At 47.0% G+C, this 26,475-nt stretch overlaps 1 protein-coding gene across 1 annotated transcript in view; it reads right to left on the bottom strand.

Moving 5' to 3' along the window:
- Positions 1-254: 254 nt before the first annotated feature.
- PDS5A (PDS5 cohesin associated factor A) overlaps positions 255-26,475 on the bottom strand; it is an 84,698-nt gene continuing 58,477 nt past the window's right edge. Inside the window, 24 exon segments of the mRNA XM_029083041.2 lie at positions 255-616; positions 1,490-1,595; positions 2,394-2,539; positions 3,381-3,443; positions 4,252-4,371; positions 4,853-4,985; positions 5,936-6,050; positions 7,686-7,890; positions 8,149-8,272; positions 10,934-11,070; positions 13,200-13,268; positions 15,089-15,247; positions 15,543-15,666; positions 16,008-16,059; positions 16,062-16,134; positions 16,136-16,168; positions 18,476-18,581; positions 20,016-20,131; positions 22,057-22,060; positions 22,781-22,800; positions 22,802-22,920; positions 23,177-23,225; positions 24,110-24,191; positions 25,136-25,249. Of these exon segments, the coding sequence (XP_028938874.1) occupies positions 257-616; positions 1,490-1,595; positions 2,394-2,539; positions 3,381-3,443; positions 4,252-4,371; positions 4,853-4,985; positions 5,936-6,050; positions 7,686-7,890; positions 8,149-8,272; positions 10,934-11,070; positions 13,200-13,268; positions 15,089-15,247; positions 15,543-15,666; positions 16,008-16,059; positions 16,062-16,134; positions 16,136-16,168; positions 18,476-18,581; positions 20,016-20,131; positions 22,057-22,060; positions 22,781-22,800; positions 22,802-22,920; positions 23,177-23,225; positions 24,110-24,191; positions 25,136-25,249 (2,629 nt within the window). The 3' untranslated portion in view covers positions 255-256.

The raw sequence follows: 26,475 nt of genomic DNA, 5'->3' as shown, positions 1-26,475 counted from the left end.
CCGGCACAGGACGACGGTGCCCCGGTTGCGGTAGCTAAACAACCTCGGCAAGGGAGAGCGAGAGCCTTCTGTTTCCGAGAATCCGAAGCCTGGGCTTCGAGTCTCCGGCGGGCAGACACCAAAACGGAAATGGTCTCCTGCTCCGAAGCACCGGGCCCGGGAGATCGTTACTCACGCCTTGAGGTGGCTCGCCCCTTCTAACACAACTACCATGTGTCTAGTTAGAGCTGGGGGTTCAGAGCGGGGAGAGTTCATTTTACCTTTGTAAATCAATGTGCCTCTGTGATGCTGCTGCTTTTTTGGCTATGTCCTGCAGTCTGGACGCTTTGGGGTTACCTGCCTCCAGACCCCCGGGGTGCTCTGGACTGACTGCCGCCCGCTTTCTTCCCCTGCCAGCTGCTTTCCCGGTCTCCTCGCTTTTGGCTGCACTGCCCTGAGATTCGGACTTGGGCGGGCGTCCTCTCCTGGCTCTGGGAGGGCCGGGCAGGCCGCTTTCATCTACCTTCTTCTCGTCTGGTTGCTGGTGCATGTTCTCGGTCCCAGCGGCAGCCGTGGTTCTTTTCTTTCCACGCTCGGTGCTGATGTTGCCTTGGGCGGCCTGATCGGAGTTCATTTCCTAAGGAGGTCAAAGAAAATGCCTTTAGTAACCCAGTTCTCCGAAAGATGCCCCTGCCAAATGATTTGTGGAGAGAAATCTGTTCTCACTTTCCTTAATAACAATGACAACGACTATGGTACTTTAATAATAATATAATAATGTTGGTATTTGTTAAGCACTTACTATGTGCAGGGCACTGTTCTAAGCCCTGGGGGAGATACGGGTAATCAGGTTGTCACCGTCTTAATCCCCATTTTACAGATGAGGTAACTGAGGCACCGAGAAGTTAAGTGACTTGCCCACAGTCACACACTTTAAGCGCTCACCGTGTGCCAGGCACTGTCCCGAGCGGTGGGGTGGATACCTGCTAATCGGGTTGGACACGGTCCCCGTCCCACGTGGGTCTCACGGTCTCGTTCCCTATTTTACCAATGAAGCAACTGAGGCACCAGAGAAGTGAAGTGACTTGCCCAAGGTCAACAGCAGACAAGTGGACTGCTTACCATTCCTCCAAAGAGGGCCACTCTTCACAGGTGAGGGGAAAATCTGCTGGGCTCACACTAATCCTGTCGGGCTGAGGCAACAGCAAGGAAATCTGCCCCTGTGGCCTCTTTTTTACCTTGCCTTATGCTGACGCGTTTCTGCCCCATCTCCATCTTTGGCCTCTCTTTGCAAGGCAGAAAGGGGGTGTGTGTTTGCTACGGCAATCATTCAGCCTTGGAGGAAGCCGTGGCCCTGAGCCACTCGGGTTCTGGCTGGGCCCCGATTTTGCTTATTACCATATACCCGGGCAGATGCGGCATATAAACATTCGAACGGTAAATCGGGGCCAAAGTTGCGGTCAAAGAGAGAGAAAATGAGGTTACCGTTACAAGGGTTTTAACTTTTTACCTTGTTCTTTCCAGGCTCGCTCTTTGCTGGTGTGACTGAAATAATTCGCACGGGATTCTCCTCGTTCTCACTGACCCCCGTTTCTGAAGCTTCTGAACACGGCTCCCTGTTAACGAGAAACCAGACTTGTGCTTAAAGCCCTTCTTTTCTAGCCCCAGAGCTGAAGGTCTGTCTGCTCTCCTGAGAACCCCACCCCCGGGCCATTCCCACAGGTTATGGGCCACAGGGAGCACACTGATGCTGAAAGTGGGAATCCATTGGCCAAGCAAGGGAGTGGCAGACTTGACTCCCTCCTCTTTAGGAACCGAAGGTCTCTAGGAGCCTGGGTCTACTCAATTCTCTTTGAACCCTTTGAGATCAGAGCGCATCATCTCAAGCCTTCAAATACAAGCAAGGGAGTATCTGAAAGGTCATCATTTCCCTTGGAGAGCTAAGTATCCTTAATACCAATCGCTTAGCAAACCCTGACGCTTATTTTGGTCTACGTTTTCCTTCACCTCGCATCTGTCACTGAATTTTTTCGGTACCAAGACGTTCTAGAGGGTGATGGGGTTAATTCAGACTCTTGTTGAACACAAACACGGGTTGGCTCTCTCACTGCACAGGACCGTTATCTTTAACGAGTTACTCATTTGAGATTCTTTCCGACGCGATGTCTGATCCCAGCGCTCAACCTAACGATATACCCGAAAGGACTTTTTTTCTCTTTTTGAGAAGTTACGCGTTCACAGCCCATAAATAGTCTCTCACTCTCTGCTAAAAATAGCATTGACCCGATTCCTTCTTTTCCGCATCGGGATCGATGCAGCCCTGTCCTTTCCCACTGATGCTTTTCAGCCGGCCAACGTCCGGTATGGAGGCAGCGGCCACACACAAATTAACCGGAAGAAAGGAAGAAATTTGCCTGGACCGATTTCCTGCAGAGGGGCTGAGCTCAGAGTTCCCAGTGATGTTGCTTCCTGCCTCGGTGCCTGTGCTTCGGATATAGGGCCGCCGTCCGGTCGCCGAGAGGGGCTTGTTCACCGCCCCGAGCACGCCAGCGGGTTTGGGCTGAAAAGCACACGGAATCGCAGATGTCAATGAAGTTCTCGGAGACCCAGAGCTTGACACAGTGAAGGCAGTGTCAATTTATCATTGCTTCCTGGGACCCTGAGGTCACCGTTAGCTAGCTGTGGGGCTGAGCTTCTGGTGCAGATATACCATAGTTAAACCGACAGCTATGAAAATGGCTGCACAAACCATGTTTCTCTGGTCCGGGAAGACCAGCAGATGAAGGTTTCTCTCTCTTAATCACACCGGTCCTATCTAACTTCATCGTGCCCGCCGTCTTAATACTAAACTGCCAACCCCATCTCAAGCAATATCTAAAATGGCCTTACCTTTTGCTTTTCTGGTTTCAGGCCAAATACTATACAGAATTACTTTCCCTACTTTGGAGCCAATTAAAAAAAAGGTTTTTCAACCTCACGATAAAACCACCCCAATTTTTTTAAAATGGTATTTAAGTGCCAGGAATTGTATTAAAAGTGCTGGGGTAGATACAAGGTGGGTCACAGTCTTACTCCCCATTTTACAGATGAGGTGACCGAGGCACAAAGAAGTGACCTCCCCCCCGTCACACAGCAGACTAATGACGGAGCTGGGATTAAAGCCCCCGGTCCTCTGACTCCCAGGCCCATGCTCTACCTACTAGGCCACGCTGCTTCTCAGGTCAGATCATTTTTCGCCCTAGAACAACTTTTCTTTTTCACAAAGGTGCATTAAATACTAGCTTGAAATTCTCTCAATTGCCAAAACGGGGGGGGGGATCGTATCTCTAGGTAACCTGGGATTTAAGACTATTCTAGGAAGAGTAGAAGAGACAGGCAGAGAAAAGAAAAATATACAATACCTTTCCTGTTAATAAGAGAACTCTTGTCTCTTCTGAAATATAATTCCTGTCGTTACTGAAATCCTTTTTTGGAAAAGAAAAACATTAATGAAGGTATTAACCACCTGGGGTGTTGTATTTGTGGTTTTTTTCAACGGAAAACACCCTGTCCTTATATGTGGTTTATAGGAGTCACTGAGCTCTGGCCAACTGGCTGGATAGTCTGTTCCGCTGCTGACCCCCTGTCCACATCCTCCCTCGGTCCTGGAACACCCTCTCCCTTCAGATCTGACCGTCCACCCCCACCCCACTTCAAAATCACACCTCCTCTAAGAGGCCTTCCCTGACTAAGCCGTCCTTTCCCCTGTCTGCCCTCGTCTGCACCTGTGTACCCTGTAAGCACTCTGACACTCCCCAAAGCACTGATGAACATATCCTTATCTACTATCCACACTCATTTAATATCTGTCTCCCCCAAAAACTCTAAGCTCCTTGTGGGCAGGGATCACATCTACCATCCTGATTGTACTGAACTTTCCCAAGCTCTGCCCATACTAAGTGCTCAATAGATACATCAAATTTTATTCATGCATTAGTTTTGCAAAATTAAAGTGTACACTTACGTTGCAGCCCCAAACACCACAAACTTTAATTCGCCAAATGTAACTGCAGAATCTCCAATTTAATACTAAATGAAAACCCTCTGCTTAGGTTTCATCTGGAGAAACAGACTAGAATTGTCTTCAGCTCCACCCTCCCCCAAGTGAACTCTTTCAATACCCATTTCTCTGTGGGCACCGACAGAGAAATGTGCACATGCACACCAAAATGGGTTCCTCTGTTCAGATGTTAGAAGTGAAATCATGACAAAGAAACGGAGAATGAAAATTACCTTTTCGGGTTGGGCAAAAAACTTGGTGGGGAGGACGGGGTCCTTAGATGAATCTGCATTGCATAAAGTACTTTTACTGTTTATAACACAGAGGGCCACATCACAGACGGTATAAAGTTTCTGCAAGAAAAACCCCAAAAATAAGGCTCATGTACAACGATTCATAAGCAAGTCAAAACCCACCCTGAACATCCCTTTCCCTATAAAATCACAACTGATTCACCAAAATGTAGTGGAGTAGCAGCCTTGCAGATTTAATGAAACCCAACTGCACTCTTCAGTCTATTTTCACTCCACCTCAGGCCAACTTCAATCAGGACATTCCCTGTAGATCCATACTTCCTGTGAGAGGTGTTCGGTCGGGGATAATTACAAAGTCCCCATTTCCAAAACGAACAATCCGCCACTCACAATCCCTACTCGGAAGTTTCCCTTTAAGCAGACTTGTTGTGCAAACAGATTAAACTCCGTTCACTGGTAAAATGAAAACCTTGGGCTTAGGTTGGCTACAACCCTAAGGTCAGCCAAGGAAGAAACCTCTTGACCTAACAGCTGGAGACAAAATCCTCTCCTCCCACGCCTCGGCCCAGCTGTTCTTTACCTCGTTTGTCTTGGGCTCATCCGGAGACTGGGCGTCTCGGGTGAGTTTGATGTTTTCGGCCATCTTTTTCATGAAGGCGTGGCTGTTGTTCTCATTCTTCGTCATTAAAACTTCAAGCATAAACCACAGGCACCTAACGTGGCACAGACTCGCGCTTAATCAATCAATGGTAACTGAGCGTTTACCCTGTGCAGAGCACTGTGCCGAGGAGCAGCGCAGCCTAGCGGATAAAGCACGGGCCTAGGAGGCCGGAGGACCCGGGCTCTGATCCCGGCTCTGCCACTTTGCTGCGTGACCTTGGGCAAGTCGATTCGCTTCTCTCTGCCTTAGTGGCCTCATCCGTCAAATGGGGATGGAGACTGTGAGCCCCATCTGGGACAGGGACGGTGCCCGACCTGATCAGCTTAGTACGGTGCCCGGCCCAAAGTAAGTGCTTAACTAATAACCTAAAAAAAAAAAAAAAAGGCCAGAGGAGGGAAGAGGGTGGCGGGGAGAGGGTGCAAAAGGAATAACTACCTGGGGACAATGGCAGGTCCCCCACCGGGAGAAAAACTAGGCGAGAGCAGGGGCGGCCGGGCCATCCGGCCCAAAGAGACTCAGATCAAAAACCACTCCCGTTTGCCAAACCATGGCGGGTGGAGGCGGGGGCGACCAGAGATGGCCAGGGCGGGAGCGGCATCGCGCTGCAGCCTGCCGCAGTAGCAGCAGAACGGCCAAGTAACTGTGACCTAGCTTTTTCCTGCCAGCTGCACAGCAAGTAACAACAGCCGCGAGGTGAACGGAGTGATTTACGGCTTCGGGTTCTGCTGCTCCGCTCTCTTGCGCAATTGATCCCAACCTTTTTCAGTGGGTACTCTGTATTCGGAATGAATAATTCATTTGGGTTGCCCCTTGCAGTCTTGTAAGCAGAGTTAACTGAATTTCGAACAGATCCATATCCGCTTAAAGCCTTACAGTAACGGATACAGCAGCGACGCTGCGATAGGACCCTGGTGCAAGAAGAACAAAACGCTCGTTTTCGTGCACGAGGAATATACGAATCGCCTCTTTGTTTCAGGATTCCCAAATGGAGAAAATACTTACTCTTTAATATCGCGGAGTTGGTCGACATCCTGCGGTTTTGTAAAATCTGGATCGTGGGCCAGCAGATGAATCATATATGGAACAACATATTCAGGCAGCAGAGATAACAGCTTTTCTGGAATGAGAACAGCAGCGATGAAAGGACACTCAGCAGTCTCCAAAATACCTTTTCTAAGGTGTTCTGAGCCACGGTCAGGTATCATCTCATTAAACCCCACATCACAATGGCTGGAGAGAAAGCTATTACAACAGAGAGACGAAAGCCCCGAGGGTCTCGAGCCGGGGGGTGGTGAAGGGGGAAGAGGGGAGAACTGCCTGAGGTTGGTCACGGGGTGAGAGGCCCGGGCCAGTGCCAATCCAGGCAGGAACAGAACTAGGAAGAGGGAGGGCTGGGAGCGACTGCAGCAGTGGAAATCCTGAGGGTGGGCTGTCGCAGAGTGGGGGGCCAGGGCAGGCTCTAACAGCGGGCTGGGGGCTGTCTGGGACGTCAATAGGTGCTGCAAGCAGTCCCTCTGCCAGGTGGGAGCACGGTGGGAGAGCCGCACAGAAGGGATGGGCAGGTTGGAGTTGACAAAGGTTGGAAATGATTTTGGGGGGGGCAGGAGGGGCAGAAATCTGGAATTTTGATACTCTACTACAGCTACATTTTATAGTCATAGCAATGAAGCCATGAGTCCAAGTGCTTACAGAGTGCTCTGCACACAGTAAGCGCTCAATAAATCCTACTGATTGATAGATTATGTCACAAAGGTGGTCAGGGAGTCATTCTGTCTTCTGACTCCTCGTCTGAGTTGTACTCCCTACGTTTGCATGAACTAAAACTTATAAATAAACACTTTTGTAGAAAACAGAATGGCTTTGAATAACAATAATAGTATTCGCTAAGAGTTAACTATGTGCTAAGCACAGTTCTAAGCCCTGGGGTGGTTACAAGTTGGGCTGACACTCTTAAGTTCCCTTTAGCAGATGGGAACTAAGGCACAGAGAAATTAAGTGACTTACCCAGGGTCGCACAGCAGACGTGGCAGAGCTCTATGATCTGGAATAAGTCACCTAACTTCTCTGCGCCTCAGTTCCCCCTCATCTGCAAAATGGGGATTCGACACCCGTGCTCCTTCCTACACAGACCGTGAGCCCCACGTGGGACCTGATTACCTCGTATCTACCCCGGTGTTTGGTACAATGCCTGACACTTAGCCCTTTGCAGATACCACAATTATCATTATTATTTATATGTGTAATAGCATCCTGTTCCTGTTGCCTATTGAGGAGATGATGGGGAAAGGTTATCCCCGGGAAACTGGGTCAAGTGTTTAAGTCACCCTCAGGTGGGTGGGTATGTTGGTGAGATGAAAAAGAGTGGTGTGGACAGAATGGGAGACAGCGCTACACAGAGAAAGTGGCTAGCATCCCATCTTCTCCCAATGGAGGGAAAGAGGGACGTTTCACATCTCTCTGGCAAGAGAATGCTGAACACAAAGGTGGTAGAGAGCGCCGGTGATTTAGATGCCACAGTAGAGGACTACTATGGTAAAAAGCCAGCCTCACGCTGGCGAGAGGTTAGATATCAGCTACCACTAATCCGAACAGTGGAGAATCCACTTAAATTAAGTAAAACATTGGCTGGGTCTGGTTTTCCAGGGAGAAGAGAGAATCACGTATTGGGAACAATCCCGGTTAGGTCCAGATTGGAAGAAGTGGGCTTTGCTGCCACCTCCAATCCTGGTGTTAAGCTTTCCCTCCCACTCACCGTTAGCTGTGGGATTCTGCTTAATATACTCCCTCCGGATGCTGATGTTTTTCAGCAAACACTGTCGGGCGTGCGCTCTTCTCTCTTTCACAGGGTCTTTGGCACACAAGGCGAAGATTGCCATGTACTCCAATGGGAGTAGTAACTTCACAAGGGCCTTATGCAACTTCTGGGCAAATATCTGCCTCACCTGGTAGCACTCATCCTGTGGTTTAAAAAAAAAAAAAAAAGGATGAAGCATTGGGGAGGTTTTTCTTTAAAACCTTCAGAAATGGAAGTCTCAAATCCTGGATGCAAAGAACAAAACTATAGTATGAGTTTACTGGTGTTTATAAACTAAAAAAGATTCTCTTGGCTACAGACACTTTATTCAAGGAAAAAGACATCCAGCAACATCGATACAAACCTTTCTAATCAGAACGGGGCTCAACAATCCCACGCTCACGTGGTAGGACACACTTACATTGATTACGAGGGCGCATAGCTGGAACTGCTCTGGGGTAATGATTTCATGGTAACAGGGTTCCTGAGCGAGCTTCATTATGGCACTCCCGGCAGCCAGTCTCAAACGAGACATGTCAGATTTACTGTGAATACAAAACCAAAGAATATCTGATGCCCAACTTGGCCTGAGACTGACTTGCCTCTAGACCATAAGCCGTGCTCCCCGTTCCCCTCTGAGGCTCATGTGCCAGAAGGTCAGATGCGACTTAAGGCCACTGGAGAAGAATTCTTGGAGGTGATGAGTCTTGAACTGTGTTTATAAGACAGAAAAGAGGAAGGGAACTCTTGTGAGTGGGAAAAAAGGCCTGTTCAAGGCTTGGAGGGGTGAGAGAACCCTAAAAACAGCTGAAGGAATCTCCTGTGCTTGCAAGAGGAGAGGGGAAGGTAAGGGTCATCCAGGTGGTAGACTCCAGAGTTGAATCTTAATTAACAGAGCAAAATGGAACCTTTACAATGGCCTCATGGAGGGTCATAAAGACGGGCAGAAGATATTTGGATGAGAATGTTTAATACCCTGAAGAAAATAGCTGGAAGTGGGTATGCTCAGGCTGCAGATTCTGAGCCAAACCTTTAAGGGTTCAGTAGAATGATGGATACAGGGAAAAGGGGTGCTCTGGGGGCTCAGAGAGTGGGATACTCAAAAGGCTTTGGTCTTTGACAAAGTGAAAAATTAACAGGAAAATCCTAGAATGGTGAGGTCGGAAGCCAAGAGAATCCCTGCTGTTCTAAAACCAGCTTCGCTCTCCATTCACCCTTCTGCACACCCTTGGGTGATGCAGTTTGTCTCCTGCCTCTACATTCCCCTGGTGGTTTCTGCTCTTGGTGCCTCAATCAAAGGTATTTATTGAGCACTCACTGTGGTCCAGAGTGGTATACTAAGCACTTAAGAGTACAATGCAGTTGGTAAACATGATCCCTGCCCACCAGGAGCTTTCAGTCTAGAGGGGTAACAGAAAGTAAAATTGAGAAGAAATAAGGGAAATGATAAACTGTAGGATATGTGCGAAAGCACTTTGGGGGTAGGGGTGAAGATCAAGTACTAAGTGACACAGACGCAATGCGTAGGTGATACAGAAGGGAGGGTGAACGGAATGGGGAAACGAGGCATGTTGGGGAAGGCCTCTTGGAGCAGATATAATTTTAGCAGGCTTTTGAAGGTTGGGTTTCAATGGGGAGGGAGTTCCAGGCAAGGGGATGGAGGTGAGACAGAGTTTTCATCAAAGGAGAAGGTTTGTGGGGTGGGCTTGTAATAGGAGGTAAGCAGGGTAAGGTAGGAGGGGGAGAGCTGAATTCCTTAAAGACAATGGTGATGAATTTCCGTTGGATGCAGAGACAGATGGGCAATCACTGGAGGTTTCTGAGGAGTGGGGAGACACAGTCTGAACAGCTTAGTAGAAAAATGTTCCAGGCGGCACAGTGAAGTACAGACTGGAGACAGAGATAGGCAGAATGCAGGGAGGTCAGCAAGGAGGCTGATGATCAGTATTTAGGAACCAATGCTCAACATTAATCTCTAGACTGAAAGCTCGCTGTGCTAACTCTGTTGTATTCTCCCAAGTGCTTAGTGCTCTGCACATAGTAAGCCCTCAACAAATACCACTGATGGGTTGATTGGTTTAAAACTTTACTTTAAAACTTTTTTCATTTATGTAGGTACTGTATGATTCCCAGCAGAGGGCAGGTTGAGGCCCAGATCTGGGAGACAGGAGGGGAAACCAGAGAGGGGAAGGAGAGAGAGAGAGAAATAAGTGGGGGGTGGGAGGAAAAAGAAGGGTGAAGAGTGAAGCTCTGAATCAAGAGGGAAATGATGGTGAATGAATGCTGAACCCACAAGGCAGGTGAAGGAAAATGAGGGTAGAGAGAAATCTCTGGATTCAACTGAGAGCACAAATTTGACTACCTGGAAAGACTCGTTTCTGCTCTAAGCATAGAAACCACATATAAGACATTGAAGGAAGAGGAAAGGGAGGGAGGGAGGTTCCAACATGGCACAGAGAAGAGATGAGAAAGTTGGGAGAGAAAAGAGACAAAAGCTGCCATCCCAAGACAAAGCTCATTTGAAAGGAGAGAAAAGTGTCAGACGTGACGGACACAAAGTTGGCAGGGGTTAGAGGCCTCAGGTGGTGACGTTAAAGATCAGGAGATTTGGGGAAAGAGCAGCTTAGGACCCAGCACCATTGTTCTCCAATTCCTATCCACACCCTCTCAATGGAAGATAAAGATATTTTCTAATTCTTCCTCTAGAAAAAAAGCAACTTCAGACCACAAGGTAATTTCTGTAACCAGCAAGGGCTGGCGGTAACGGTGGAGTCTCTACACTGAAAGCTCATTGTGGGTAGGGAACATGTCTACTGACTCTGCTGTACTGCAGTATCCCAAGCGCTTAGTCAGTGTCCGGCACACAATAAGCGCTCAAAAAACACCACTGATCGACTGAGACATCGATGGCACTACAGGGTTACATTGCAGAAAGGAAACTGAGGTCACGGCACTGGCACCTGATTGGATCCAGGGTACCATCAGGATGTCCGATGCTACAAGAGGCAATATTATCACCAGTTTCGGTTGTACTTGAACATTTACAGTTTCCATTACCCGGCCGATTGACACATCTCATCAGAGCTGCTTCATTCTTTGCGTTAGTTCAAATTTACGACAAATTTTAACTCATTTAGCAAGTCCAGAATCAACCAAGCATAGCTTCTGTGGCATTTCAGATTACAAGACTCAGAGTTGGGCTTCACCTGATTCTCTTCTGCTCCGTCAGATCCCCCTCGCTAACCAGCATAGCTGATAATAGCCGAAGAGTTGAGTTGGCAGATTTAGATTGGTTGTTTTTCATACCCAATAGCCATCGGACCAGGAGTTTAATCGCTTGCACCTGCAAAAGAAGAAGGTAGTAACACAATGTGGTAATTATGCCAAATCCCATGCCCAAACTATCAAGCAGTGACATGATCCCCTTTGGTCTCTGCAGGGGCTTTGGTTAGTTTCTTATCAGACATTCTGAAGTGGAGAAAACAGACTCAAGTCCCTCTCAGGCAGAGCCAAAATGATAATAAAGGTGGCCAAACTGTAGCTCGTGAGTCTTTTTTTTAAATGGCATTTGTTTTGTGCTTACTATGTGTCAGGCACAGTACTGAGCACTGGGGTGGATACAAGACAATCGGGTTGGACACAGTCCGTGTCCCACCTGGGGCTCAGTCTTGATTGCCATTTTACAGATGAGGTAACTGAAGCCCAGGGAAGTGATGTGACTTCCCCAAGGACTGACAGCAGACAAGCAGCTGAGCCAGAATCAGAACCTAGGCCCGGGCTCGACCCACGAGGCCACGCCGCTTCTGAGTGATGCACCACTTCCTAACATGCTGGAAAGCAGGATGGCATAGTGGATAGGACACACGGGCCTGGGAGTCAGAAGGTCATGGGTTTTAATACCTACTCTGCCACTTGTCTGCTGTGTGACCTTGGGCAAGCCACTCTACTTCTCTGTGCCTCAGCTACCTCATCTGTAAAATTGGGATTGAGACTGTGAGCCCCACATGGAACAGGGACTGTGTCCAACCCGATTTGGTTGTATCCACCCCAGTGCTTAGTACAGTGACTGCTACATAGTAAGCGCTTAATACCACAATTATTATTATTATTATTATTATGTCTAGCACGCTGCATTGGGCCAAGGCAGGTCAGGGTGAAGTGTGGAGCCCAGGTCCACGCTCAGCATCCCGACTGTTTGATCACCGCCACTTCCCCTGACCAAATTTCTCCTCTCCCCGACGCAGTGCCCGCTTCCTGTGACTCACCACCTTTCCCCTCCTCCCAGGATTTGTTCTAGTCTGTGGCTCCTGGCCGGACTATGTTTCTGGTCTGTGGCTTTTTGGGCCGTGAAACCAGGCCACCCACAGGCCAGACAGGGCTCACTAATGAACCAGCAGAGCAGTGGCCAGAAGAATGGACTCAACTGGGCAACCAGGGCTCTGGGGCATCAGTGCCCAGGAGAGTCACTGGAAACATAAGGGCACTTGGTGCCCACAATAGGGAAGGGAGAGATTGGATGTCAGAGTTTAGGGTTAGGATCCGAGCGTAGAAACTCGGGGATGGCAGCCAGGATGGGGCTGGAAGGGGCAGGACTGGAAGACGGAGGAAGAGAGGGAAGGGGGAAAAAAAGGGGCAGGAAGTTAGTTTTCTATTAAGCCTCGCTACCAACTCCGTGAGATATCTAGGACATCAGAGGCAGCGTGGCTCACTGGAAAGAGCACGGGCTTTGGAGTCAGAGGTCGTGGGTTCGAACCGCGGCTCTGCCACTTGCCAGCTGTGTGACTTTGGGCAAGTCACTTAACTTCTCGGTGCCTCAGTTCCCTCATCTGTAAAATGGGGATTAAGACTGTGAGCCCCACGTGGGACAACCTGATTCCCCTGTGTCTACCCCAGCGCTTAGAATAGTGCTCAACACATAGTAAGCGCTTAACAAATACCAACATTATTATTACCTTGTATCTACCCCAGTGCTTGGCACATAATAAGCGCTTAACAAATACCATCATTATTATTATTATTATTATTGTCCAGAAGCAGAGAAGAGGCGAGGGGAAATTGGCACAAATGTGTCTGGACCCAAGACCTGATGTACACACTCATGGGAATGCCACTGTGGGGATGGCCAGGCTGCTTCTGCCTCAACCTTAGCTCTGCTCCTCCAGCTTTACCACTGGTGGCCAAAAGAGGCTCCTTCCTGGCTGAGCCCTGGAGCAGTAGCTTGGTTGCATGGGCTGATTCTAGCCTTATGAGAGAGAGGTGGCATTGAGCCAGGAGGGCAGGTAGATGTTGGCAACCAGTAGATTTCAACAATAAATTCAGTGATGAATAAAAGGTACAATTCCACCCAGCAACCCGACCACTTTTTAAAATGAAAAGTCCATTTTTTGATAGGAAGGCCAGAGCCATCATGGTTGGATGGTTTCTTGGCTCTCCTCACTTGGTATCTAGAGACGCGTGATAAAGACGACTGACCTTTGCGAGGACCTCTGGAGAAACTTCTTCATCCGGAGACCATAATTTGCCATTCTTCTCACCTGTAGACTTTAGATCATTAGATCAATTAAGTTTGGTTTGACAGAGGTGAGCGGGACACTTTCAGACTTTCATTACTGACCTCTGTGGTTGTCCCCATCTCTGGTACCTGGGAATCCACGGGGCCCAGGGTCAGCGGCTCATGGGTGAGATCGCCAAAGACGTGAGACCAGCTAGAGGCTTCTCCCTGATGTTTTGTGCCCCTTTCCCACATCCATTTCTTGGAAGAACTCTCAGACTTTTCAGAAGCCGACATTGCCATCGAGAGCTCTTTGATCAAGTTATCTATCTCTGGGCAGACACACTGACTGAGAACCCCTGGAAGCTCAACAGAGGGTGAAATCCAGCTCATTTTTCACAGTTCTTTTTTGGGTTCTCAGTGGTTCTCAATTATACTATTATCCTTGGCCACCCTGAATTTGTTTCAAATTCTTCCTCTCCCCAAATCTTGGGAGTTAGTGGCACAAAGTTTACCATTATTCGTGTGAAAACAAGTGTCTGAATGATGAAATAAAAGGGAGTGGATGGGAAGGGGAAGGCAACTGAGCTCATTGTGGGCAGGGAACGTGTCTGTTTGCTGTTACATTGTCCTCTCCCAAGCACTCAGTACAGTGCTTTGCACACAGTAAGTACTCAACAAATACGATTGAATGAGTGAATGAACGAATATGATTAAATAGTTACTTTAAAAAAGCCCAGAGCCCTCTCCCCAGAGGGATTCCACACTGGTAGGTGGGGTGGTAAATGAGGGCAGTATTTTCTAACGGTGCAGAGCATTAAAGACACTCATGATGAGCCCACTAGCAGGAGGGAAATGGAATCAGCTCTGTGCTATGGTGACAGCCAAGGTTCTTGTACCACCAGGCCCGAGGGAAGAATCCAGTCAGATCCCAAAAAGGGCTGCCTGGGCCAAACTAAAGGCCTGTGAGCCTCAAGCCACTCTTCTCAACATGCTGGGCTATTTCAGGGTTTGAATTCATTTGTGATGTGGCAGGGGTCAGCATTGGGCCCATTTCTGGCTTCCAGCACACCTATTTGAAATTTCAATCAGTTATCCCTTGTTTCCATCTGGGTGAAATAAAAAGCAGAGTTTTCTCAAATTCGAGAACAGCTTGCCAATTTCTGAACCACAAGACGATTCTTACTTCTCTTAACCCTAGCCACTCATTTCGTTGCCTTCCATCTTTCCCACCTTCCACCCACAACCCAATCCAGCACAGAGTTGCTCTCTCTTGATGAAAACCACCACTTTGGGGGTTCAGGGAGTCAGAAGCAGCAACCCTTCACTGGGGAGTCACCCGTAAGCTAAGCCTTACCCCACTGTCTGCTCAGCCTCTCACAGCTGAAGCAAAACAGCTAGTTCTTCAGAGAGAGGTGAAACAGCCAGAAGTAGGGAAATACTTGCTAGGATTATGCCTTCGAGGTGAAGCCTCCGGAATGAGAAATCACCTCGGGCATCTTGTGGGGTCGGACAGGTTCTGTGGGAACCCTGAAAACGGCTGGCTAATTTGGGTGATAAAGACTGTGGTGGCTACCAAGACTACTCTCCCAAGTGCTTAATACAGTGCTCTGCACAAAGTAACTGCCCAATAAGTAAGACTGATTGATTGATTCACAGGCAGGGAACGTGCTTACCACCTCTGTTACACTGTACTTTCCCTCGCACTTAGAACAGTGCTCCGCACACAGTATGCACTCAAATACCACTGACTGACACAGTAACATCGTCACCAAGTATCAAAATCGCTTTCTGGTGCAATGGCTTTTGTAATCATTTGTAAAGCTACTGGGAAAAATGAAATAGTTTAGAAAGAGGCTTGGAGACTTACCCTGTCGTTCATTAGAAGATCCTTCACAATAAAATTTGCCACTACCGACTTCATCGGGGAAGCAAACTGGTCTGGTGCCAACATGGAAATGTGGCCCAGAGAGACCAGTGGGGTTATGAGCTGCTCTGGGACATCGGCATTCAGACTTCTGCTGAGGGGCTAAAGGGCCAAACACACACATAAACACACACAATGTCAAGAGGCAGGGAAAACACACAGACCCGCTCGTAGCCACAGAAAGGTCATGTGGCAGCGTCTTATAATAGCACCTCAGTGCCTGTTGTGTGGTTCAGATTACAGGGCTGTGGACACACGGTACGTGGTCGATAGAGACCGCTCGTAGACTGATGGATTACGGTGGGGTGCGGGAGGGAAACACAGACGGGGGACACTTGCCCAAACAACACTGATTGGGAAACTGGTTATATGAACGCAGAATTAACATTGTACATACCTCAAAAATCTGGGCAAGCTGCACTTCTTTATTGCTGAAGATAGCATGAATGCAATGGACGGCCTGCTTCGCTTGGTGCGGAGTCCCTCTCTTTGCTTTCTGGTGCAAAATGGGAATTAAGGTCCTGCAAAAATCGAGTCAAGATACTTAGGTGGGTAGGTGAATCCGAAGCACTTGGGTTCTGTTTCTGGCTCCACCACTTGTCAGCAGCATTCCTTGGGCAAGTCACTCCACTTCTCTGTGCCTCAGTTACCTCTGTTGGACAGGGACCATGCCCAATCTGATTACCTTGTATCAACCCCGGCGCTTAGTATGGTGCCTGGTGCATAGTTAGTGCTTAACCCATATCCCCCTCCCCCACAAAAAAAGAGGAGAGAGAAAAGGAGAGATGACTGCGAGGTACAACCGAAAGCTTAGCTTGGGAGAAGAATGAGACTAGGAGAGTGAAAAGGGAGATATGCTTACGATCTTATCTGGGGGAGGTCCGTTTCTATTTTGTGGCCTGTGTTCCTAAAATCTGTATGGCAGCTTCGGCTACTTTGTATCTTCCATCCTGAGGCAACTGCAGGAGAGATTCATAGGTCTCTGCAGAAATGGAACGAGGTAGGATGCGTGAAAGAGAGAACCTGCAGACAAAGAGAGACAGAAAGCCTTTAAGGTATATAAATCCAAAAGTAGAGACTACTGTGTCCTGAGGAAAACCAGGCACTGCATGGGTCACCGATCCTCTGACAGCAATGGTGCTGTGCTCTATCACACGTTGAGACAGTCGTCCCGAAGAAGGCTTCTTCCGAGCCCAGGTCGGACCACTTGCATACGGAGCGGTTGGTGCTCTAGCCGGGCCTTTTCTTTTCCTCCGCCTCCTGTCTTTGGTCTCCCGGCATTACTATTGGTGGTGGATGTGTTGGACAGAGGGTTGATGTGAATCTGAGAACCAGTCAATTATACTACTTAGCACTAGAACTGGGAAAGAGTGGAATAGTGAGAAATGGGCTAATTGAGACTAGGGGAGACCCAGATGGAATAGCCAGCTATCTCTTCATTCTGCCTTCTCTTCCTCCCCATTTATTCCAGACACCTCCTCAGAACCTCCAGAGCTGCTCCCGACTCTAATTCATCTCTGATCTTCTTCCTCTCGTCCTGTTATTTTCTTAGTTTGTCTCACCAGTTAGACTGTAAATGCCTTATGGGCAGGAATCGTGCCTTATTTATTCACTACAGTCTCCCAAGTGCTTAAGTGCAATGCTCTGCACTCAGTCTGAGCTAAATAAGTCAGATCCGTAAAGTTCACCGAGAGGCCTAGACAGAGACACCTCTGAGGAGAATGTGGAAAGGAAAAACAGGCAGGGAGGAAAAGAGGTGTGACAGGATTTAGCCTCAGGACCTCAATCTTTAAGTGCCTTTGCCCTGAACTTGCAAGGTACTGGAGAAATCCACTTAACTACAGGAAATATGAGAAGCAACACAATTGGCAAATTCCTCGTATTACAATCTCAACTTGCATTTGCTTTTCTCCAATGACAAATGGATAAATGGGCAACTTCTGGTGCTATCGAATTAAATCTGGAGAGAGAATAATTATGTATTCCATTAGAAAAGAATGTTCCCTTCCAGTGTTCATATTCTCATGCAGGGAGAGCCCAGGCTGAAGTTCCTAGTAGGTTGGAATTATATTTACGTATATGCAGAGCTTTTCTTACATGGAAACATTCACAAATATCCACATCCTGAAGAGGAAATAGAGAAACATCCACCGTGTCATAGATTCACGGACAGATTAAGTCAGCTTCAAACGAATGTCTATTCCGCTACAATTAGTAATAATGGTAGTTACTGAGCACCACAGTACAATGCACTCTGCTCACTGCTTGGGAAAGTACAACAGAAGCTTAGGACGCACTCTCTTTCACCGAGGAACTAACTATCCCAACAGACCAGGGTCTCCACCTGACCCACATAACTGATTTTTTGAGCTCACATCTGAGTGACAAATCAGTGTTCCACAGAGAGACTCCTGCTCTTTTTTTTTTGGCTCTCACCATTCAAGCTGGCATTTTGGGCCCTGGGCAACTTTTAGCCAGGTTTATCCAACTGCGGTTTCTCAGGTATCACCTCGATTTTTTTTTTAAAGGGAAATGCTGTAAACCCCTAAACCTGCCCCTTGAGCCTTGGGTTCAGGAGATGATTTGCAATTTACCAAGACCCAGAGGCTAATTAAAGTGGCCCTAGGTAAACCCAACCGCTCTACTAACAGCTCGGGGATTGTCAACTGGCTTTTTGGAAATGTAAACCCCCTTTACTTCCTAGGGAGGGATTTTCGATTGTTGACTTAATTTTCTTTTACTTTATTAACTGGATCCTGACAAGAAAAGGGGATCACTGGATTATATTATTGCCCATATGGGTGCCGTGACAATCAGTTCCTGCCCTCCTGGCATTTACAATCTAAAAGCCTTCGCAGATTCAAAAACAAGAAATGGGGCGATATTAGTACATCTAAGTATAACATCGCAACAGAAAGTTGGGGACTAACAGTAGTGAATTGGATCAGGAAAGTATGGGGTCTTTTCGAACAGAACACCACGATAGATACTGACCGAGAACTGAACAGACAGAAATAAAAGTCGCATGCTCTACCTGAGCTTTCCAGACCACCTAGTATAAAAGGACGAATATATAATTGTTAAAAAGAATTTGAGATACACCAGTAGCAAACACATAGACCATGTGGTTAGGAAGCAAAGCTGAAGCACTTCGAAGTACCGCAGGTAAACGCATCAATAAAACAGAGCACAGGTGGCAACGTGTACACAATCTGGCTGGAGCCGCTGGTTACGTGTCAGCCTTTCCAACCATTTCTGTGCACTGTGAGTTCAACGTCAGTGGTGTTACCTTTGGAATCAAAGCACGAGTATACGATGTTGAAGCAATACCTTGAGAAGTTCAAGTCCCGCACGAATAGCGGTATCTGGACTAACACCCTCCTCTTCATCATCGGCGGTCCCCTCTATTGATTTGTTCATCAGTTTCACCAACGCACTAGGAAATAAAACCATCCGGATGAACTCTTGCCTTGCAACTGATTTTTTTTAGTACAGCCTAATGAGACTGGTGAGATATGTGTCACAGTTCAGTTGTGAAACAAACAATGCCCACTTTTCCTCTGGGCACAGTCAAAGCAAGCTTCACTAAGTGCCAGGACATCTAGGCATTTGCTGCATGAACTGGGTCTGCTCTTTGCCCTCCAGGACTTCAGAGTGACTCTCCAACTAGCAGGCAGCTTTGTACGGGTCGTACTGCAGCTCCCAGCCTTATGGTTATGAGGCCAAGGTTCAGGCAACACTGGCGACTGCCCTGCTTTCTTCGAGTCCCATGGGGCTTCCATTATAACTTACAGGTGGGCGGGTACCAATGTGATAATCGTAATACTAACTAGGCTATTTGTTAAATGCTTACTACCTGCCAAGCACTGTCCTAAGCATTGGCAGGAAAGATGAGAGAGGGAATGTTCAGTTAGGGAATGGGTTTTGGAGTTGTATTAGGTATTATCTTCCAATTCATTTTTTTGAAAATTTGGTTTAAATCTCCCAAAACCTAAGAGTCTCCTTTAGCTCTTCTACTTCTACTCGTTCCCTGCTCTCTCACCCATTGCCACTCCCCACTTTCTTCCTCCGTTCCCAGCACCCCTCCCACTTCAGAGGTTGAACCCATAGGAACGGCTCCATTGGGAGAGAATGTCGCTCTTTCCGTGTCCATTCCTCAATATGATATTCCACCTACAGAAGATCCCCAGCAGTTAAAACTCTGCCCCACAGCTACTGTCCCTTGAATTACGTCTTGTTTGAACGTGAAAAGTCCTCTAAGGGAAACAGCAGACCCCAGAATCACAATTTGTGGAAGTCACCTGTTGAGGCATTTGCCTCCAGTCAGACTTTGGTGGTCTTTATTAAGGGTACCTTCTGTTTCTGGCAGCAGAACCACAACGTTCGGTTTAAGCACCGCGGGGAAACTTTACCTGGACAGTAGTCCCTTGAAGCAGAATCGGCAGAGCAATAATCTCTAAGTATATATTCTTCTGACAAACTTTGCAGAGAACGTTAAGTTAACCAGCAGAGCTTATCTTATCTTTCTTGTTATCTGATAAATAGGGAAATTTCTTTTCCAAGAGGTGAGGGGTTAAAACACCTTCACCTCCAGTAATGCCTGAGTTCACATGGCCAAGAACAATTTTAACTAAATTCGTTTTCTTTGGAAATGAAAGATCACAAAGATGACGGCTCCACCAACAGGCTGATCGGACACGTGATCTTGCTGAGTGGAGCCGAATCCATGAGTTTGTTTGTGTGGAATTTCCAACCTGATGGCTGAAATAGAAGCTATGAAACAGTTCCATCTCCCCCGAGCCTGTTCCTAGGTACGAACAGCCTGTTTCAGACCAAGAGAAACATTAAAAGGAGCACGGGTAGTGCCTACCTGATGGCTTCTGAATCAATGTGCACAGGGGGCAATTCTTTCCAAAAGAATTTGACCATCTCGAGGAAAGGGTTTGTTGGCTGTTTGGGATTTGCTAGTTTCCGGGCAATTTCTCGCTACAGAAATAAAAATGATTCCATAAGAAGAACAAAACTATCTAAAGCACTTATGTACACCATCTATAATGAATATATACTAACTTACCGTGGAGCCCACAGTCTCAATCCCCATTTTACAGATGAGATAGGCATGGAGAAGGGAAGTGACTTGCTCAAGGTCACACAGCAGACAAGTGGTGGAGCCAGGATTAGAACCCTTGACCTTTTGACTCCCGGGCCTGTGTTCTATCCACTACACGATGCTGCTTCCTGCCTGCCTCCCCCTCAAGACTGCAAGCTTCTTGTGAGCAAGGAATGTGTCTACCAAATTTGTTGTCTTGTACTCTCCCAAATGCTTAGTGCAGTGATCTGCACACAGTAAACACTCAGTAAAAACATTAACTGATTACCGCTTCCATGTACATCTTAAAAAAATATAAACCTTTCACCCCTTCCAAAGTGTTCAAGGAGCATGTCTCCATGAAATGAAGACACATACTTATATGGTCTTTTTTGGTATTAGATTTCTTAAGTTTGACACAGTAAATCTTTCCCTAAAAAATAGTCCCTCCATCACATTCGCTTCAGTAAACATAACACATTGGCACAATCGTGACTTCTTACTCTCCTTGGCTCTTCCTCTGCCTCTCACCCCCTATAATAATGAATGATAACTCTTGCATTTGTTAAATGCTTACTCTGTGCAAACACTGTATTAAATGCTGGGGTAGATTCAAGGCAATCTGGTTTGGACACAGTCCCTATTCTACTCGGGACTAACGGTCTAAGGGGTTCCCCCAAACTGTCAAGATGTCCCAGTTGCTCTCCATCCCATACCCAACCTGCCCGCTCTAGATTGCACCAATCGACACCTTCAACTCCCTCCTCTCCACTGAACTTCACTCCCTCATGCCCCTGTCCCTCCGTCAAACTCGTACCACCAACCCACACCCCTGGATCACCCCCACAGTACACTTCCTCTGCTTGTGTACTCATGCCATGGAGCACTGGAGGAAATCCATTCATTCAATAGGCATTTATTGAGCGCTTACTATGTGCAGAGCACTGTACTAAGCGCCTTTGGAAATGAAACAAGTCTGGCAACAGATAGAGACAGTCCCTGCTGTTTTGACACCATACTATCCTCCTCCACCTCAAACTCAATCTCACCTACTATAACTGTCTTCCCTTTCCCCCAGTACAAATACTTCTCCATCCTTATTGATTCCTTTGCCCAATGCCCACACCAGCTATATCAACCTTTAACTCTAGCCTCAGACCCCGCCTCCCACCTCCCCCATCGCTTGGTCCCAGTGGCTGGCCATCTATTTCATCGATAAAACTGAAATCAGGAAATGACCTCCCTAAAGTCTATGTACCGCACCCAGTTCCATCCTCCTTCTGACCCAAATTTGACCTTTCCATCCTTCCTAGCAAGCACCCTAAGAAGATACTGTTTGCCTCCTCTTAAAATCTATTCACTCCACCTGCATCTCAGATCCCATCCCTTTGCACTTTATTTAAATCTCTTGCCCCTTTCCCTTCTCCCTACCTGACCACCATCTTCAACCACTCACTCTCCAATGGCTCCTTCTTCATTGCTTCCAAACATGCCCACGCATGGCCTATTCTAAAAAAACCCACCCTTAACCCCTGACCCCCTCCAGTTAACGCCCCATCTCTCTCCTACCATTTTTCTCCGAAATCCTGGACTGAGTTTTTACACTCAATGCCTCTCCTCTAATTCTCTCCCTGACCCTTGCAGCTGGCTTCCAACCCCACCTACTCCACCAAAAGTGCCCTCTCAAAGGTGGCTAATGTTCTCCTTCAGGCCAAATCCAATGACCTCTCCTCCATCCTCCTTGATCTCTCAATTGCTTCAATGAGGATCACCCCCTTCTCCGGACAGATGATCTGACCTGGCTTCCTGGTTCTCCTCCTACAACTCTGGCCGCTCCTTCTCAGGGTCTCTCACTGGCTTTTTTCTCTGCTTCCCTCACCCTAACTGTGGGAGTCCCTCAAGGCTCAGGTCCGGGTCCCCTTCTATTCTCCATCTACATTTCATTTTCTTGGAGAACTCATTTGCTCCCATGGCTTAAATACCATCTCTATGCAGATGATTCCAAGTTTACCTTTCCAGCCCCAATCTCTCTTCTTCTCTGTAATCTCACATTTCCCCTGCCTTCAGGACATCTCTACTTGAATTTCCAGCAGGCCCCTCAAACATAACACATCCAAAACGTAACTCCTCATCTTCCAACCCAAACCCTGTCTCTGCCTTGACACTCCATCACTGTAGACAACTCCACAAGCCATGACCTTGGCATTATCCTTGATTTCTCATTCAGCCTAGTGAAAGAGCAGAGGCTGGGAGTCAGAGACCTCAATTTCTTCATCTGAAAAATGATAATTAAATATCTATTCTTCCCCTTACTTAGACTGTGAGCTCCGGGTGGGACAGAGGCTAAATCCAACATGATTTTTATCTCCCCACTCCTCAAAAGCCTCCAATTGATGCCCATCCAAATCCCCACGAAATAGAAATTCCTTTCCATTGGTTTTTAAGGCAGTCAAGGTCTCCCCATGCTAACTTAACCTCACACCCAATAAATACTATTGATTGGCATTTCTCTTAAAGATCAAACTTAAGTAGTTCACTCACCACACAGGACATCTGCTTGTTTACAATGAACATGTGGGACTGATTAATAACTCCAGCTGAGACCGGAGTTTTTCATCATCACCAAGGGACCTGATTGAAATTTCTTTACAAAATCTTGTGCTTTTTCCAGGGTCAGGCAAATTCTCTATCAAAGTGAGATATTAAAAAAAAAAAAGAACAAATGGTCACAATGCAAAGGAAGAACCACGGCCGATTTTTTTTTCCCCAGTTCTGAACAATCTTCTAGTCTGTGTGCTGGCAAAAAAATGAAAACATCTACATTCTCCCTCTAAATAGCCAAATAATTATTTGTAAGGCTATTTTCACAACAAGCTACCAGGTTCCCACATGCAAGAGGCATCACTAAAAAGTGATTTTACTGAGTGAGCAAATGTACTTACTTGCTATAGTCATCAGTTTTCCAAACATGGCAGAGCTGTTCGCCTCTGACTGAAACAAAACAAATCTTTAATGAGAAAAACCAGAAGTTTGGGGATCCCCTCCAAGCTGAGGAGCCTTGGTCACCTGCCCAAAGGAGTGAGAGTGAAGAAAAGGGACTAGTGCTAAGGAGGGAGTGGTGGGGGCCCTTTGGGCTTTTAGGAAATGGGCATCCTATTAGTCAGGCTATAAGTTTGTGAACGTAGGGAGCAAAAGGGACGGTGTTATACACCCCTCTGGCCCAGACCGGATCAGTTTACCTTTTGGAGAGTCACTGAGATCTTCGCAGGAAAGAAAACGGCGAGTAGAGCGGCTGCCTCCCTTCCAAGCACATGGCAGACATGGAGCCTGACCTCTAACTAGCCCAGACTGCCTACTCTCTGGAGAGAGACTTTATGGGCACATACTGAGGGAGCGGTGACCAAAAATGAACACCTGGCATGCTCCCTTATTCACTTTTGGACGGAGAAATCATTTTGCTTCAATTACTGAGCTACTGACTCGACTCAAATACCAGGAGAGCAAGCGCATCGAACGCCCGGTCCCCAGTTGGTTGGCAGGAGAGAAGGCGGCCCCGTCTGTTTCTGCTCCTGCTCCTCCTCAGTCGCCTCCGCCTTTGGGCTGGTGGGCTGCTCCTTGAGATTTTGGCAGGAAGGGCAGTCCCACTATTTAAAAACTTGCCTCCGTCCTCTTGTGCCTTTTTCTTGGACCGTTATTCCCAGATCCTAACCACTTTATCTGAAAGAAATAACTAAAGGGAGGTTTGACATACTTATGCTAGTGTATCACCTCACGTACATAAAAAAGTGGAACTCTAAAATATCTTCTTTAACCATTTGGGATTATAACTACAAAACAGGCATCATAAACATTTTCATATGAATCAGTGAACGTACAGTAGGCTGCTTATGTAAATCCAAAAGCTCTCGAACGTGGCTCCTAAGCATGTTCTGGCACTTCCACATTTCATTGAGGGCTCTGTAAAGACAGAAGAAAAACAGGATGGAAAAAGATACGTTTCTAGAACCCCTAGCTTCTATGTTTACCCTACAAGTGCCTCTTGAGTGAAAGTGGGACTGCATTCGGAGGAAATACTGTGTCAAGCGAAGCTCTGTAAAGTGAACCCAATTTGACACAATGCGGAAGTTATGGGACGTCCCAAACCAACACTGATCAGATAAAAAACGGCTGCTAGGTTTTTGAAAGGGAATCTAAACAACGAGTCTAGACTCCAAATGCACTGCAGTCCTAAGACTTGAAATGACTCTCCTTTCCTACGAAAGAGATATCATTCGAGGAGAACGTTATAAAAGACCGTTAACTCAGGAATCGTTCCTTCCTGACCACTGGAGCCGCATATTGAGAAAATGCAGAATCCATGCAACAAATTCAGACCTATCAATCAAGCAATCATATTCACTGAGTTGCTTACTGAATGCAGAGCACTGAAACTAAGCGCTTCGGACAGTACAATAACACAGAGTTGGCAGATACGTTCCTTGCCCACAAAAGCTTAAAGTCTAGAGGATGTAGACGAGAAGATGCAGATGACAAAAAAACGGGCGGATGATGCAAATACAGTAAATGTATGTGCGGATGCTTGCGTCTTCTAGTTTCCAGTTTTATAATTTAAACGTATATCAGTCTTATGAGGCAGGATTTTTAGCTTACGAGCCTTTTGCTAAATAGCATTTTCTAAAATGAAACAATCAAAAGAGGATTTCAAAAAAGTCAGAATTACCTAGTGGAACGAGCAAGGTTTGATTCAGGGATGAGATGAGGGTACTGGGATTGAGCTGAGTTTGAATTCTAGACTTTGGCTTTAAATTCTGGGGCCTGGTTAAGTTGTAGATATTAATGATTTCATGAGATTTTCAGAAGATCTGACCAACACATAGATTTTATTTAATAACTCTACTCACTTTACAGCATTTGGATCCAAGCTAGCATACAAATAATATAAACATTTCATTCTTTCTTCTGTTTCCAGATTGTGTGGGACAAGATACTGAGCAAAGATTTTTTCTACCAACAATCTACAAAGGAGGAAAGAGATATTAATCAGAATACATCTGTGGTTCATAAGAAGCATTTTCAGAAACTGTCCCTTTGGAATCGTTCCCATTTTGGGCACTAGGTCATTTCCTTTTCAAATTCCGGCCATTATCATTAACGCATTGCGTGTCTAGTGGAAAGCCCCCTGATCCTCAGAGTCAGAGGACCTGGCTTCTAATCCTGGCTCTACCAGGTAACCTGCTGTTTGAGCTTGCAGAAGTAACTTTCCTTTCCTGTGCCTCACTTTTCTCACCTGTAAAATGGGGGGTTCAATACCTGTTCTCCCTCCCGCCTTAGACTGTGAACCCCTGTGAGGAAAGGGACCGTGTCTGATCTGATTATGTGAATCTCCCCAGCGCTTAGTACACCGCTTGGGACCTAGTGAGTGCTTAAAAAACTACCACATTTAACAGTATTTTATCTGGGTTCCTTCCCCATGTGATACTTCAACTGGTCCGGGGTTGCCCTTGCTGGACTGGAGGCCTCCTGCGCCAAGCTTGACTGAGTTAGGCTACTCAGTGCCTAACTAGCTCGACAGTGTTTGCGTGGGCTCCGTGTGTCTGCTGTTGGGCTGTGTCTCAGATGCCTAGAAAAAGACACAAGTTGCATGTGCCTCTGTGCAGGGGCAGCCCTTTCTCTCCACAGATGTGAGGCTGAAGCTTAATTCTCTTGTACTGTTTTTTCCCAAAGTGTTTAGAATGGGCTCTTGACATAGTAAGCGATCGATAAATACCATGATTGACTGATTTAGGTCAGTTAGGTGTACGCTGCCGGCGTGCTGTGGCCGGGATTTTAAGCCTGGTCTGCCTCTCCTCTCAGCTGTTCCCCGAGGACTTACTGTGCCTCAAACGCTCCTCCAAAGAACTAAAAGATTCAATCCTTTTTTAGTGGATGCTTACGAGATATCCCACTTTCTACAAAAACCAAGTAAAAGGGTCAGACGCAGAAACATCTTAACGTCAGTCTGGAGTCACACAATCAGAAATCAGAACTCCGTCTTGTCACTTTATGCCAGACTTGTTCTCTAATACTCAGGGGCTCGTTCACCTCCACTCCACTCTTCTAAGGTGGCAAGAGGAGAGGTACCTTCATCTACTCAGGGTCCCTTTCATCTACTCAAAGATGCCTCAGCAAGGGAAGGAGGCGTGCAGTATTATCTCCAAAACGTGTTTTTAAAAAAAGCCGGCATTCGTATAAAACCTGCTCC

The sequence above is a fragment of the Ornithorhynchus anatinus genome, chromosome 18 (genome assembly GCF_004115215.2).
Source record: "Ornithorhynchus anatinus isolate Pmale09 chromosome 18, mOrnAna1.pri.v4, whole genome shotgun sequence".
Classification (NCBI taxonomy): domain Eukaryota; kingdom Metazoa; phylum Chordata; class Mammalia; order Monotremata; family Ornithorhynchidae; genus Ornithorhynchus; species Ornithorhynchus anatinus.
Note: the sequence above shows the minus strand (reverse complement) of the source record. Positions and strands in the feature narration are given on the sequence as shown.